Raw genomic sequence first — 15,665 nt, forward strand, 5'->3', positions numbered from 1 at the left:
AACTAAACTATATATTTAGCCAACAATTTAAAAGCAATAGGAGATTGAAAGAATAATAATAAAAAGAAGCTCCAACTTTGAGACGAGCTTTGGGGTGGGCACCGGTACCTTTGGTATAGGAGAACAAAGCTCCAACTCTCCGTTACCAAAAAAGATTATAAAGTAAAAAATAAAATAGGAAGAAGACTAGATTACAAAAAATACCCCTAAAATTTGCCTTCTATTTCAATATACCACTGTCATTTCAAAAGTTTCAATATTACTCGTAACTTTTCATAGACATCTTAAAAAATATCTTTTGGACAAACATACATTAATATTTTGAATGAAAAGTTGACATGATAGAATCTAGAATGATATGTCAATTAACGAAAAACTTGCTTGAAAAAATGTCACTACAACAAATTTGACATTAAGGTGTCATCTTGAACATTATTAAAGATCAAATTTGTTGAAGTGTCAATTAATTGTTCTCGAAAAACTCTATTAATTACCATCTTTTGTTTAAAATATTAATAAATATTCACTTACGAGAAGTTAAAAGGTAATATTGAAACATTTGAAAGAATAAGGATATTTTTAAATAAATGTCAAAAGTTTAGAGGGTTATTTTATTTTATTTTTTTTTAATTTAGCCTAAAAAGAAAGTGCTTCATTCAGGGGCATTTTGGTAAGAAAAGTGATATTTTCACACACAAAATTCAGAATCGATAACTTTAAACAATTTATCTGATTTGTTCCAAATGAATTCGCATTATCTTATTCCAATATTGAACAGATTTTCGTATTTGAGAGCGCACTTGGTTGTTTCGAACCGAAGAAATCATAAAATTTCCCCCAATTTTTTTAGGGTTTGTAGGTTTTCGTTTAATTATTCCCGCGAGAATATGGAATCTGAAGGTAACCGTTGGATTCCTCTCGTTTTTCCTTCATTCACCATGCTCTCTTTTCTTCTCAAGTTGAATTTTATGATGAATCGTTCAATTCACGCCATTAGATTTTGGAAAATCCATGCTTCAGGTCAAAAGACTGCCACAAATCCGTCCGCCATGCTCGCAGGTCTTCTCACTAGGAGAGCCAAGCTCCACGATGAGCTTCGGAATATCGAGAAGCAGGTTAAATTTGTTTCGTTGAAGGCGTTTTTTTTTAAAAATTTTTTGGCTTGCTGTAGTTCTTAGTATAAACCTTGACATTGTGAATTTTGGAGGCTTTTTGTTTGTTTTTGTTTTTTGTTTTTTTCTGTGTGAATTCTATTTGGGTACCTAGAGTTTTACACTTGTTAGGTTTGCTATTTATACTTTGAAATCTTGTGTTAGTTGTTTTTGAATTCACTGTCACACTCAGTACATGTGGCTCATGCAAGATTTTCTTTTTCCCCCTCAAAATATGCAGGTCTATGACATGGAGACTAATTACCTACATGATCCTAGCCAATGTGGCAATGTATTGAAAGGTTTTGAAGGATTCCTGTCTGCATCTAAGAGTACTGCTCTGTATGGAGTGTCTAATATATTTTTTTTATCAGCAAATTTTTCTTTACAGTTCTTATTCTTGCATGTTAGTCGTCTTAACTCTTGGAGATTTTTGTTTAATGAATTTGAGTTTGTTAATGGGAATTATCAGCAAATTTTCCTTTAGAGTTCCCTTGATTCTTGCATGTTAGTTGCTTTTTCTTTTTCTTTTTTTTTTTCCTTCTTTTAATAACATAGGAAACACATATATCATTGATGGTATGTAATATTAGAAAACGTATGAGAGATCCTATTAATGAAGATTACAAAATAGCCCTCCAGTTGTCTTAACACATGGGGATTTATGTTAAATGAGTTTGAATTTATCAATGGGGACAGTTATTTTCCTGATAGTTATGGGTACCAACAACTCACAAACTAATGAACTACTTGTATTTTTTTACACTTATCTAGCCTGGAAAAATGGTTTTAGCATTATAGAATTTGTCGATATTGCCGATGCCGTACTATCATTGTTCTCTCTCTCTCTCTCTCTCTCAAGGGAGTAGGTTGATGGAGAAACTTTTAGCATGGATGGAAAGTTAGTTTCCTTGATTCATATTAGTGATATGGAAAACAAAGATGTTCCTGTCACAATAGTTAGGGTGGATTAATTCCTTCAAAATCATTGGAAGGACCAAAAGTAGATGGAAAAATAGTGGCTTTAGAAAACTTAGGTGAAAAATAAGTCATTAAGAGCGAAAAGGAGAAGTGTGGAGAGGGGGGAGCAAAGTTCTTTTTCTTCTTCCTCCCCTTCCTTGCATAAAGGATAAAATTTGGAGGGAGGAGCATAAAGGAGAAACTTGAAGAACTCATTGGTGAAATCATTGAGTTCCTGTGCTTTTGCCCTCCCATTACACTTGATAGCTTCCAAAATCTCTCTTTCGTTTTTTTTTTGTGTGTGTGTGTGTGTGTGTTTCAAACTCTTTCAAGCCACCTTCTATGAACGGTAGAAATTGGCTGAAAGAGATTCCACATGGTACAAATCTATTTCCTTTTTTTTTTAATAACAAGCTGTTGAATGAGGGAATCATATCTTCTATTCTCTTCGAATTTTTAACTAAACTTGTTCCGTCTTTTGAAAATGGTTTGAGATACAGGCCTTCCTTCTCTTTGCAGCAAGAAATTTGTGAAAAAAAAACGGTATTTCAATCTTCTTTACTCATTTGATTTGACACATTTGGATCAAACTTCTATCCTCTTTACAATAAATGGCAAAAAATTGTCAGTTTTTTTTTTATTTTACAGCAAAATTGTTGTCGCCTTTCTTAAGGCAGAGAAGTTCTTATTGTCAGTTTTGTCTACTAATGCCTTTTCCTTTCTTTTTCTATTTTTCTTTTTTTATTTTTTTAGTAGTATATTTATTACCATCTTTATTCCCTCTATTGTGTTCGTAAAGACATATGCAACTATTTGTAGGTCTCAGATGATAAGGATGAGAAATAAGTTTTTTCTTCAATTATCAAACTAGTAGCTAAAGTGTAAAATTTTGGAAGGTTATAAAGGTAGAAACAACCCTTACTACTTTAGGTATTGTGCTAATTACAAGTTATCTTGAAGTTGTATATGCATGTATATGTATAAGTGGAAGTAGACGATGGTTTTTCACCTCAAGTTTTGATGTAGATCTATTGCTGTTATCATGTAAGTAAAGTAGACGGCTGTAGAAGATCTGGATAGTTTGTTTAGGGTAGCTTTATTTGGTGTTAGTTTGGCTCTTAAGAAATATTGTCTAAACATGATAGAGGAGTTGGAATGGCTGTGTTCTTTGCAGGCGGCTTTCATTCCTATTATTTGAAAATGAAATATTTGGTTTGAGAGCAATAATAGAATTTTCAAGGGTATTGAAGAGTCTTGAGAAGAGGTTTGGAGTGTTGCTAGTTTCTACGAAGTTTTCTTTTCCTTGTAACTCTCCATTATTTTTTAGCCTTAGCAACGGGTGCCTTTTTTTTTTTTTTAATTTATTTCTTTTGTCTTGTTTTGTGGGCTCATTTATTGAGGTTGAGGTTTTTTAGGTCATTCCTTATGTCCTTTTATGTGGTGTAATGAAAGGCTGGTCTTTTATTATTTTTATTTTATATATAATATAGATAAAAGGTAAGTGAGGTAATGTTTCTAAATACTTGAGGCTGCAGCTTGAAGCGGTCTAGGAAGTTCCAGCTTGAAGATAGGCTCTTCTCATTGTCCTCAGTTACCTCCCCTGCTGTATGTACTTTGACTCTTTTCCTTTGTGAATGGACATTGTCTAAAGTTTTTATTTTTTAAATTTTTTTTTTTTTTTTTTGGGATTATTCTGGCAGTTTCAAATGCAATGAGTTTGGAAGTTGAATTTTTCCTTCGTTTCATTAGACATCTTGTATTTGATGTTACAAACAAATCCCTCGTACTTACAGGATACTACTTGGTGCCATAATTTTTCTCGAGAATACTTCTAGTTATTTATCCAAGTAATCATTTGTCACGCAAAACTAATGCTAACTAGTTTTCTAGATTTAGTTTACAAAAGTAAAACTGCATCTATAGGGCTAAGACAAGGACATCCTATATCTTCTTGCCTTTTTGTCTCAGCAAGTGATGTTTTAAGTAGATTGTTGGAGCATTAAGAATAGAAAGGTTTGATCCAAGGTTTTGAGGTTGGCGCTAATAAGATTACGGTTACACATCCATTTTGTGGACAATACTTTGATTTTATGCAAGCATGAAAATAGTGCTCGAAGAATTGCTTCAGTGTTGAAAATTTTTGAGTTGCACTGAAAATGAATATAGAGGACTCAAATTTTTGGAATCAATATTTCATGTGAGGAAGTTTAGATTTATCCTTAAAATGTAGGTTATAAAGCAGTATTTTCAGCTGGGGTTTATTTAGGAATATCTTTAAGAGGATAGACCTAGAAAGGAAGAATTTTTTTGGGACAAGGTTGCCTGAAATTTTCAAAAGGAGAGGGAAAACGAAGCCCCAATACAAAGGAGTTACGAAGGTAGATTCTTGGAAGCTAATTATTGAGATTCTGGGAAGGTGAATTGTAAATTTGCAAGTTCGAAAAGCAGAGGAAACTATCCGAAGGAGGAAGGTATATTTTATCTAATGCGGTTCTTGAGAACCTTCCTATGTATTTTATGTCTGTTTTTTTTTTAATATTTTTTTTTGTACTGAAGAAAGTGAGATAAAGAGGAAAGGAAAATTAAATTTTCTTTGGAAAGGGAAGATTGGAGGAAACTTGAGTCATTTAGTAAATAGGGGAGTGGTTTTGTTACATGCAAAGAAAGTTGGATAGGATTAGGAAATTTGAAGTGGAGATATGAAGTTCCAATGGCTAATTGGTTATAAAGATTTTTGTGGCATAAGGCTGTAGATTTTAGAAAGGAGAATGGTTGTCTTGTGTCGATAAAGAGGGAGGAGGAAGAAGCTTATGGAGTAATATCTTAAAGTGAAGTGATAATTTTAGAACTCTAAGATTAAGGTTGGTAATGGTTGTAGGACAAAATTATGGGAATAACTATGGATTGGGTGGCGTTTACATAGCTGAACTGAACGTTTTCCAGATTTCCCAGTTTATAACTTATATAGGGTGGTGGATTAAAATATTCAATTGATAAAGGAGTTGTGGTACTCAAATGTATATGTAGGGAGTTGGAACATTACTATTACTAGAAGAAATTTAAAAGAAGCAGCAGAAAGAATTTTCTGCGGCTAAAGGATGTCTGAAGTCCCAGGAGCTAAATGAGGAGAAAGAATGTAGAATTTGGCCGTTGGATTCTCCAGGTCAGTTTTTGGTTAAATCGCTGGTCAGAATTTTGATAGTTCAAATGAAGTTTCAGAGAAGAAAATATGCAAAGCTGTTTGGAAAGGAAGGTGTCCAAAAAAGGTGAAAAGTGTTCTGATGGTAAGCTTGTTTAGAAAGTTTGAATACAGTGGAAAAAGTACAAAAAAGATTCCAATTTAGGCAACCTTTCTGATATTCTTCTTTGTTATGCTGCTTCTATTTTTTCTATCCCCTAGTTTTCCTCTCCCTCGCCCCCATTTCAGAACTGAAAATTGGGACCAACGATTTAGAAGGAAAAAAAAAATCAAATTTTTGCCGTATAATCAGAGAGATAAAATCCCATCCCATTATCCCCATCACAGAGCACAGAGAGCTCATATATACCTTCTTCAATAGCTCGATTCAAACTTTGAGAATTTTACCTGCCGGCTTGTCTCATTTTTCTGTTCGTTTCATCTTTACTTTCGCACTCTCCTTTTTTTGTAACTATCAGAAGGAAAAAAACAGGTACTAGCATATGGGATTTGAAATTAGAAGCAAAAAGAAAACTGATGCTTTAATGGATTAGTGCAAATATCCTAGCATAAAATTTGCAACAAACTTTGGAAGTGGAGTTCTCAAGCTTTGAAGAATAGGTATGGATGTTCGAAATATTTGCTGCAAAACTGAAGAAATTTAGTAGTTACAGAAACAAAGACTGCGGAGAGAATGACTGAAGAAGAGGGTGAGCGGGGAGAGGGGAAATGGAGGGGTGGAGATAGAAGATTAGAAGGACAAGGAGGAGAAGAAGCAATACAAGCAATTAAAAATTACTAAATTAATTTTTTGGTCATGTCAACATAATCAATATTATAAAGCTAATGAAGAAATGTCCATTTCTAATATTGTTATTAATGAAAATCTAATGTTAGGGATCATTTAGATTTGTTTTTGAAAACTTGGTTAAAAATTTTAAGATTCAAACCATTAGTCTCTAGAGCCCTTCTCTGGGATATTCGGAAGGAATGGAACCAAAGAGCCTTTTAAGGAAGTTCAGTTTCTTTTGCTCTGTTTTGTAATGGTGTACAGCTTACGTCTTCCTTTCAGTGGTTTAAGACACAATACATTCTTTTGTAATTACAGCTTTATGTTTGATCCTTCAAATACTGGAACACGGAACGCTTTGATCCGTTAGTTCTGCAGGAGGAGACTTTCTTTTCCTCTGCCTTTAGGCTGTTTATTTTGTTCTCATGTTAATGTATTACCGTTTGTTATAGAAGAAAAGAAAAAAACATTATACAGCAATTAGGTACTAACTCAGGGACCATAAATGTAATTTGTCATGGTTTAACACTCTGGTTTTCCCTCGCTTTTGTACCGTTGGACTTCATATAAAGTTTCATATTTCTTTTTCTTAAATTTTCAGGCCGAAGAGCTTGCAGCTGGACGAGACGGTGAGCTGTAAGAAGAAGTATAATATTTGTTTTTATGCAACTAAAAATTTGACTGTCTTCTTTTCTTGGCCTTGTGCTGCAGATGGGAGATCCGACTTAGGTCCTGGCCGATCTAAAGGTGGAGGCATCTATTCAAATGGACAGTAAGTAATCTGCCAGTTTTTTACTCATTTGAAAAAAAGTCCTGCTATAAATTTCTGCAACATAAAAGACCATTCAACACCATTCAATATATCCGACCAACCAAGATGTCGAAAGTTTGAATCCTCACCTACACATGTTTTTAGAACTAAAAAAAGGCAAAGGCAAGAACATATCTGTAATCTGAACTTGTTTACTTCATAATGGTGATGAGTGCTTTTATAGCCTTTCAGCTTCTGATTGTTTATATGAAAGTTTATTGATTGCCATATGCAGAGGGAAACCGAAAAAGGGAAGACCAACCCCGAGGGATGCAAAGAGAATGCGGCATTCAAGCGAGCAAGATTTCGACTATGATGATGATCCCGACTTGACATTGTGAATGCTATAAATGCAACCTCTCGACTTGGCATTTTCGTCGCCAAAAGATGAGCTCTCTCAATCCTCTTATTGTTCACGAAGTAATCACCATCCCCGATAGCTATTTATATCTATGCTTGGTTATGTTTGTTCTTGGATAAGTTTATGTTATAAATGGAGGGGAGGATTCAAATTTATGATTCATTAGAAAAAGGTACTAATGTTTTGACCATTTGAGCGATGTTCAGGTAAAGCATATTTGTCTTTGCTTGCATACTGTTTAGCTAACGAAATTAATTGTAATTATATTTATAAATAGAATGTAACATTAGCCCGTTTATCAATTCTCTAGGTGAATTCATCGACTGTAATTTTAATATTTCAATTTTTTTATCGGGTTTTAATTTAAAAAGAAATAGAGCACTAAATAAAATAAAATTAAAAATGATGTAAACAAAAACCTAAAAATATGGAACTTGACAAAAGTAAGGTAGTTCTTGTCTGAGTTAAAAATTTTGAATGTCCTGCATGTGTAAATTGCTATATAGTTCACGTAAATTGCGTACAACATACACGATATCATATTTTACCTTGCAATAGATGTTAGACAACTATTTGGGAGAGTAAAAATTTTGCTAATCTTTTAAAAAATTGGATGAACCGAAAACTTTTATTTCTCAGTAGTTTAATACTTCTAAATTTCTATCGATTCACCTAGTATCATGTCATGTAAGTTTATTATCAAGTAATTTTAATATTTTACGAAAATTCTTAAAATGCAAAGGTCTAAATTGATTTTTTTTAATACTAAAACTTTAGGGACGGAATCATATATTTAGCTTAAAATACGTATACTCAGTTAATTTTTCCTCTATTTTACCTCTATTCAAGCAATTACTTTACTTTTCCATCATAAATTCATTTACAACATAGGGATGCCCTCAATTTAGCAAGTTTACATGATTTCGAAAGTTGGAGTACATCAAAATTCATCTTATGATCTTTTAGTCTCGAGTCATTTCCAATAACCCATTCTCCTAGTTTCATATAGCAATTAAGGGCTTGTTTGCTAATGTTATCAATTATCGGTTCTTTGGAGGAGGATTAATTCTTCTTTTAAAATTTTACTAACTTGTAAATATCATGCCATATGAGTTTATCATTAATCAAATTTAACGTTTATAAGTAGGCAAGGCTATAAGTGAAAATTATTAAAATGTAAAAGAACTTTTAAATATGGACTGAATTGGAAAAAAAAAAAAACAAAAAAAGCTCTATATATTTAGCCAAAAAATTCAATGCCAAATATTTGAACTCTTTACCATAATTTCACTTTAGTGTTTTGACAGTTTTATCTAGATGGTTCTTAATTTTAGGATTGAAATATTCGAACTTTTCAAATGTTTTTGACTTATTCACCCTTTGGGTTAAATATTTATACTTGGATTAATTATCTAAATAATAGATGATTTAGCAACTCCATTATATATTTTACCTTTAAATTTTATTGATCAAAAGAGATTTAGGTCCGTTTACCTACTCACAATGGTAATGGAAATGAATCGCAACGAAAATCAATGAGAATTAAATCAATCATAATATTATTCCCTTGATGTTGTTTATAGAAATTTTCTGCAATCGTAATCAGAATTCCTTTGATGTTGTTTACTAAAGTTATAAATGGAGAAGAAATTATAAAAGTATAAAAAAAAAACTAATTAAAGATTGTATGGGTCTAATTAATAGATAAGAGAAATAGTAAAAGTTGTAAATTAATTATAATATACATGTGCGGCCCATGGAATAAGAGATGTAAATGTGATTGATGAGATTGTAGGGGTGTAATTAGATAACACCCGAGATTACAAAGTTTGAGGTGGGTCTCACCATTTGATTTCATTCCTACAATTTGGTAAACACCCTTGAATGTAATAGAAATTTTCATTATGATTCCTTGATTACAATTGTGGATAAGTAAACGGGACCCTAATTGTATTAGCTCAAGCAGTTCCGTCTAATATTACTTCGTCAAGTTAAAGATCTTTAAAGAAAAATTGAACGTCGAATTACTCAAACTATGCTCAAGTTAACACTTAAGGTAGTATTTTTAACTTGTTTAGGATATGATATTATTTTACATTTACATATTCTTCTGATTCTGACAAATAAGTATCATTTTTCTAATCTTCTAAAAACCACCTCTCATAAATAATGATAGTTTACAAAAACCATAAATTTTGCGTTTGAAATCAAATTGTCACTTTACCAAATAATGTTTGTATTCACCTTAAAAAAAAATCAATAAAATGTGAAAAACACTTTAAAAGAATATGGCATAAACGAATGTGAAGCATCCTCATGCAATCATTATCCGGATATTTTCTTTAGTTTAAAATAAGTTTAAACTAATAAACACTTCCATGAAATCATAGTTTGAAACATATTGATTGTATAATGCATTGGTTGAAATTTATTAAAAGAACTAATGTTTTTGAAATTATTTCACCACTTCGTCGGTCGTGTCTGACCATGCCATTTTCAGTATTTGGAGACCATATAATTGATTTTTTTAATCAACTTTTTACTTATTATTATCATTAAATAAATAATAATATATAAAATACAATTATATATAATGGGTTCGAGATGGGATTGATGCCTTTTTTTTACTATTAATCAATTTTTTTATTATTATTATTAAATAATAATAATAATAATAATAATAATAATAATAAGTTGATTTCAAAACAGATACCCGAGCATGAGCACAAGAAGGCTGGGTTGTAAGATGCGGGCTACATCCATCACACCATTAACAAATATTTTGCATGAAGTGCTACTATTAAATATATAATATATAATATAATTTTATTTTTTTTCCTAAAAACCAACGTCTCTGTAGTCGTCTCTCAACAAAACGACCACACATGTGCGTTAATAGATGACCGTCTCTTCCAGAGACAATCATATCTTAATTTAAAAGAAAAAAAACTAGTGACGCTTTCAAATGTTGAAAATGGCATGATCGCCTCTTCGAGATACAACAAAGCGGTGGAACAATTTCAAAAGTATTATTTTTGGAATAAGTTTCGACCGATACATTATACATTTAATATGTTTCAAACTACATTATTTCATATATATAAGTTTGAAAATAAGCATTATTAAAGAAAAAAAATCCATCATTATCCCCACTTAGAAAGTTAGTAGCAAATTGATCTTTCCTATTTGAATAATGAAAAAACAAAAAAATAATTTAATTTGAGGAAAAATTACTTTGGAATAATATTAAAATATGGAATAAACTATTTGGTTACCCACCTAATCATGATGACCCATTGCGTGAGAATATCACACATATCTTTAAAAGTATTAGATAATTAAATTGTTTTTTAATTTTTAATATAAAATATATTTGTTGTTAAATGTGCTTCAATTTCAGTGTAAATCTAATATCGCTATTTTAAAAAATTTTATTATTGTCCCCATACTCTCATTAAAATTGACCAAATATTATTATCGATAAATAATCAAAAGATCAATGAATTTAGTCCAAGCGGTAATTGACATCTATTTTTGGCCTATAAATCATTTCAGTTTAAATTCTCATCCCCATCTCAAATCCGAGAATTCGTAACGACTACAACCTTCTGGTATGCTATTCTATTTGACACCGACTTACTAAACTCTTTTGCGTAGGTCTCTCATTGTGCAACTTACTCTCTACAGTTCATTCGAGTTCATCGGAAGCCAATCTTCGTAATTCGGTAGAATTTAGTATCAATAAATATTGTTGGTAACACATATTTAAAATAACATTAGCCTAAACCATTTCTTTAATAAGCCAAAATAATACGTGGATTAAATCCAATCTCAGAAAATGTTTTTTAACTAACATAACTTGCTACACATTCACGTTCTTAGAACAAAAAAATAATCTTATATTATGAAATTCATTTTACATGTATAGAACAAATATTTATTTTAGTCTGAGTGTTTATTTTTTAATTTGGTCCTACAATTTTAAAAATTTCAATTTATCTTTGAACTTTTTTCAATTAGTCCCAATGAGTAATAATAAGTAAAGTAATTTACTAGGTGTGTTAAGTTATATGAAACAAGCTTGTCTATTTCATCCTATTAAGTATTTTTCAGCCCAATTAATAAAGGGTACTTAATTCTGCCATTAATTATACATCTTGTCCATTGATTATTTTTTAATTTTTAATGTTTTGTGACAATCAAAACTTAATTGAGAAAATTGGAGGGATGAAATTAAAACTTTTAAAAGATAAAAAAGACTAAAGTTAAAAGAAAAAAAAACCCCTAAACAATAGGACTTTTGTTACTCCTCACAAAGGATAAATATGCCTTTGGTCTAAAGGAGAATTCAAACCTCCCACCTCCGATAAAGTAAGCAATATTATGATTAGTTGAACTATATGACGATTACGTCTTTTAAACTTTAGTCAAAGATAGAGATGATAATGAATTGAAATTGAAGGCTAAAATATTCCTGTATGGGGTGAAAATTGCGCTGCCACGTGGAGGACAAGAAGAGCTCCAAGTAGATACGTTCCGAGGTGCCACCCTTAGCCACGAATGCCTTAAAAGAGCCTTCCAGAAGCACGATCAATGAATGGGTCCGACTTAAAGTGCAACAAATGACAGACTTTCAGATACGCATAAGTGCCTCTCAGAAGGCTTGTCGGATAACCAACCTATAAATAGAGGACATCACTTCTGCGACAGGTATCAAATTCTATCTCAAACTCCATATTAAGTCCAAACTTATACTGACTTCAGCATCAAAGTATTTGTCTATCTTATGTAGGTCATTCCTTGACGTGGCTTGTCAGCTATTCTACAATCAGGTGAGACCTCACTCATGACCTTCTAATCGGAGATAAATCCAAAATAAATGACAAACAATAAAGTAAATTAGAGTGGGATGCAATCCGAATTTTTCAAATTTACTAAATCAAATGGATCAGTTAATATCTATTTAATATATTCAATTTTTAAAACTGATTTTACATTTTTGTGATTTAAATAGAAATTCTAAAAACAAGATTATATGTTTTAATGTTTCAAATGCATAATTATATTAAAAAAGATAAATAAATAAATAAATAAATAAATATATATATATATATATATATTATAAATTCATTTCATTTGGTTAAAATTAAAACATGTAAAACGTAATAGGTAATATTGTATTATACAATAATAATTATATAAATTTTTAATAAATATGTTAATAAATAAATTAATAATATTTTAAATTGAATTAAATATTAAAACTATTAAACAAATATATCACTAAACACCTATTGAATCATTTTTAAAATAGAGATCCAATTCTCAAATATACTACGAACATATATTAAAAAATATGGAATACAAATCAATTCTTTGTTTTTAGATTTCTATTTTCAAATTACGTACCAAACGCAATTACATGTTTCAATGGTAGTTTCTTCACAGTTCAAACATAATTTTTACAAGAGAGTGGCAAAACAATTTTAAAACAAGAAATTCAGATAATTCTGAAAATTCATAGTTTTCCTTTTTTTTCCTAACAAATTAAATAACATCCCAAATTTATTTATATTATATTACTTTCTTCCAGTACTTCTGGTAATTCTCCATCTCTCATAAAAACACTTCTCCAAAAATCCATGATATCAAGTGTCTCTGAAGAACCACAGCTGTTAAATTCTTCTCCACTCAAAGGAATTTCAACCTCATCGTTTATCACCATCCCACAATTATAATCCTTCTCTAGATTCGAATCGATATCGAAAAATTCTTCTTCCGACAATAAATTCTTTAAAAAATCTTCTGCAAAAGCAAGTTCTACGAGCTTGGTATCATTGTCACTGACATTATTATCGGTGTTGTTCATAGTACGATGATCGATTTTTTCTCCGCTGTCTGATTTGATTACCGAGTAAGGTGGTCGATCGCGAAGACAACTTTTCTTCTTTAGTTGGCTGTGATCTTTTAGGGTTTGGTTTTGGTTCAATGATCTCTTCTTCAAATGAGTGTGCCACACGTTTTTAATCTCGTTGTCTGTTCTTCCTGGTAATTTTGCTGCAATGGCTGCCCATCTGAATAATATAAAGGTATGAAATAAATTTGATTGAAAATAAAAAAGAAAATGAAATGATATATCTGATCATTAACTTCGTATAAGTTGATTAGTAAATACCTAATGTTTGCTTAAACCCATAATGAAAATCTGATGCAGCCAAGTTTTAAATTCCCAAAAAATTTATGAAAGGGGAAAAAAGTGGCTTCTTTATTTTTTTATTTTTGAAAACCAGAGGTATTTACTTTTAGTGATCTTAATTAGGATAAATAACAATTTTATAATCTAATAATTCATATACTTTAAAATTTTCATAAATCTTACCTAAAAAAATTCATAAAACTGATTCATATGCTTTTTAAAGTTTCATTTCATTAGGGTATTTATGATTTTTTTTTTTTTGAGGATTGATTAAAGCTTATCACAAGTCTTTTTCGTCCATGAAAAATAATAGAAATTGAACACGTTGCCAATATGTGGAAAATAAATACTTTATTTTAATGAATAAGGATTCTATAGTGGAGAGTAATTAATTAATAATAAAGTTGTTGGATTTTTGTGGGGATATTTTTCTTTTTAAAAGTGAAAAAATATAACTTGTAAGGTGATGTTTGTTATTTTTTTTATTGACGATAGAGAGTGACATTTAGCCACCTTTTAACCAAAATTAAAGGATAAAAAATATAATGAAACTTTGAAAAACATAAAATATTACATTAACCTATTAATTATTAGGCTGAATATATGTTTTTATTATAATTTCCTAAATTTTTGTTTATTTTACTTTTACTTCCTAATATTTAAAAAGTTTTGTAATTAGGTCCTCACATTTTGTTTTTACTTTTTAAAATTATATTCTACTCACATATGTCAAATATACCGTTGATAATAAGTTTACATGACATGATATTTTGTGCGTTGATATAAATTTAGATAATTAAATTATATCATTTACAATTTCAATCGCCTTCATATTTTCGGGAAACCGTTTGAAATTTTTTACCTTTCTTCTCGTAGGCAGGTTAACTTTTCCTTTAAATTTCTATCAGCTAACCTATCATTTTGCCACCATTTAACATCTATAAATTAATAAGGTGTCATTGAAAAATTTTAATAAAATATAATGGACTCAATTGAAACTCTTGAAACGATAGTAACGTTAAATTGAAAAAAAATCACAATAAAGTTGAGAGAGAGAGGCACCTGTTTCCAAGCATTTGATGCAAGTTGATGATAGTTTGTTCTTCTTCAATGGTGAAATCTCCTCTTTTAATGTCTGGTCTCAGATAATTGGTCCATCTAAGTCTGCAACTTTTTCCACACCTTAACAGTCCTAAAAATAAAAACAGATCAAACAAAAAGAAGAAAGAAAAATTATAGTAATTTCTTAGATTTTCTTTGAGTTCAACGAAGTGTATGATTTCGGTTTACAATTATAGCTTCTATACCGTTCAAAAAAAGAAAAGACCGAGTCAAATAAATGAAAAGTCAGCTATTTGAGTGAAGATTTATCCAGTATACTTCTATGTCAAATAAAAAAATATTCAGATCTTAGCTATTTCTAATTTATATGAATATCGAATCTAATTTAAGATAAATATTGAATATTTGAATTGTGTAACTAAGGTAGAAAAGATTGAGAAAAATTAGTCACTCACAACCACTTATAAATGATTCCCCCCAAGGAGAAGGGAGATTCAGATTCAAACCTTCAAATATAGGCCATTTTTATTCTTTTTTATAATAGAACAAACAAAACACAACAATTAAGAAGTAGTAGAAAAATAAAGCCCCGAAGAGATCTCATCTTTTCCACCCAAATCGCCAATAGGGAGGGAAAAATCTTCAATCCACACACCCAAATCGCAAGCATCGACCACATACCTTAGTTACCAGAGTTATGTTCAAATTGACGAGAAAAATAAACGATTACCCAATAAGTACATACCAGCTTTCTTTGGAAGTGCCCTCCAATTGGAATGGCCATTGAGTTGGATGAAGTTGATGAGAATTTGGTCTTCTTGAGGGCTCCATGGCCCTCTTTTTAGTCCCACTTTCTCACAACATGGTGCTCTCCCCATTTTACCCTCTTCTAAACCTCTCTCTATCCTATTTATAGGATGTCTTTTGGTGTCAAACATGATGTTGTCATGTGTGTATGTTAAAAGTAGAGAACAAGTAAAATGCGCTCAACAATGGTATTTTCAATTCTAACTAAGATTTTGTTTCATAACCATTTTGTTTTTCAGTGTTTTATGTTTTTAAAAATTAGGTTTGCTTTCTCACAAATTCTTGGTATATTTAGTCAAATGTCAAAAAATAAAAATAGGTTTTGAAAAATTTCGTCTCAATTTTGAAA

General features: G+C 30.7%; 2 protein-coding genes across 2 annotated transcripts; one reads left to right on the forward strand and one right to left on the reverse strand.

Annotated features, from left to right (window-relative positions):
• Positions 1-723: 723 nt before the first annotated feature.
• LOC111013461 (histone acetyltransferase subunit NuA4-domain protein) lies at positions 724-7,553 on the forward strand. Its single transcript, XM_088117751.1, has 7 exons — positions 724-900; positions 1,021-1,115; positions 1,393-1,493; positions 3,647-3,716; positions 6,681-6,708; positions 6,791-6,851; positions 7,126-7,553. Exons 1-7 carry the CDS (start codon positions 744-746, stop codon positions 7,229-7,231), a joined length of 618 nt encoding a protein of 205 aa, XP_087973877.1. The 5' UTR covers positions 724-743; the 3' UTR covers positions 7,232-7,553.
• Positions 7,554-12,693: 5,140 nt separating this feature from the next.
• LOC111013467 (transcription factor MYB15-like) lies at positions 12,694-15,387 on the reverse strand. The gene is made up of 3 exons (XM_022287919.2): positions 15,255-15,387; positions 14,510-14,639; positions 12,694-13,325 (listed from the first exon to the last, which is right to left on the reverse strand). The coding sequence occupies exons 1-3, from the start codon at positions 15,385-15,387 to the stop codon at positions 12,821-12,823; spliced, it is 768 nt and encodes a 255-aa protein (XP_022143611.1). The 3' UTR covers positions 12,694-12,820.
• Positions 15,388-15,665: the final 278 nt, after the last annotated feature.

This window comes from Momordica charantia, assembly GCF_013281855.1.
Source record: "Momordica charantia cultivar OHB3-1 chromosome 9 unlocalized genomic scaffold, Mcharantia_2.0 BLBB01000009.1, whole genome shotgun sequence".
Classification (NCBI taxonomy): domain Eukaryota; kingdom Viridiplantae; phylum Streptophyta; class Magnoliopsida; order Cucurbitales; family Cucurbitaceae; genus Momordica; species Momordica charantia.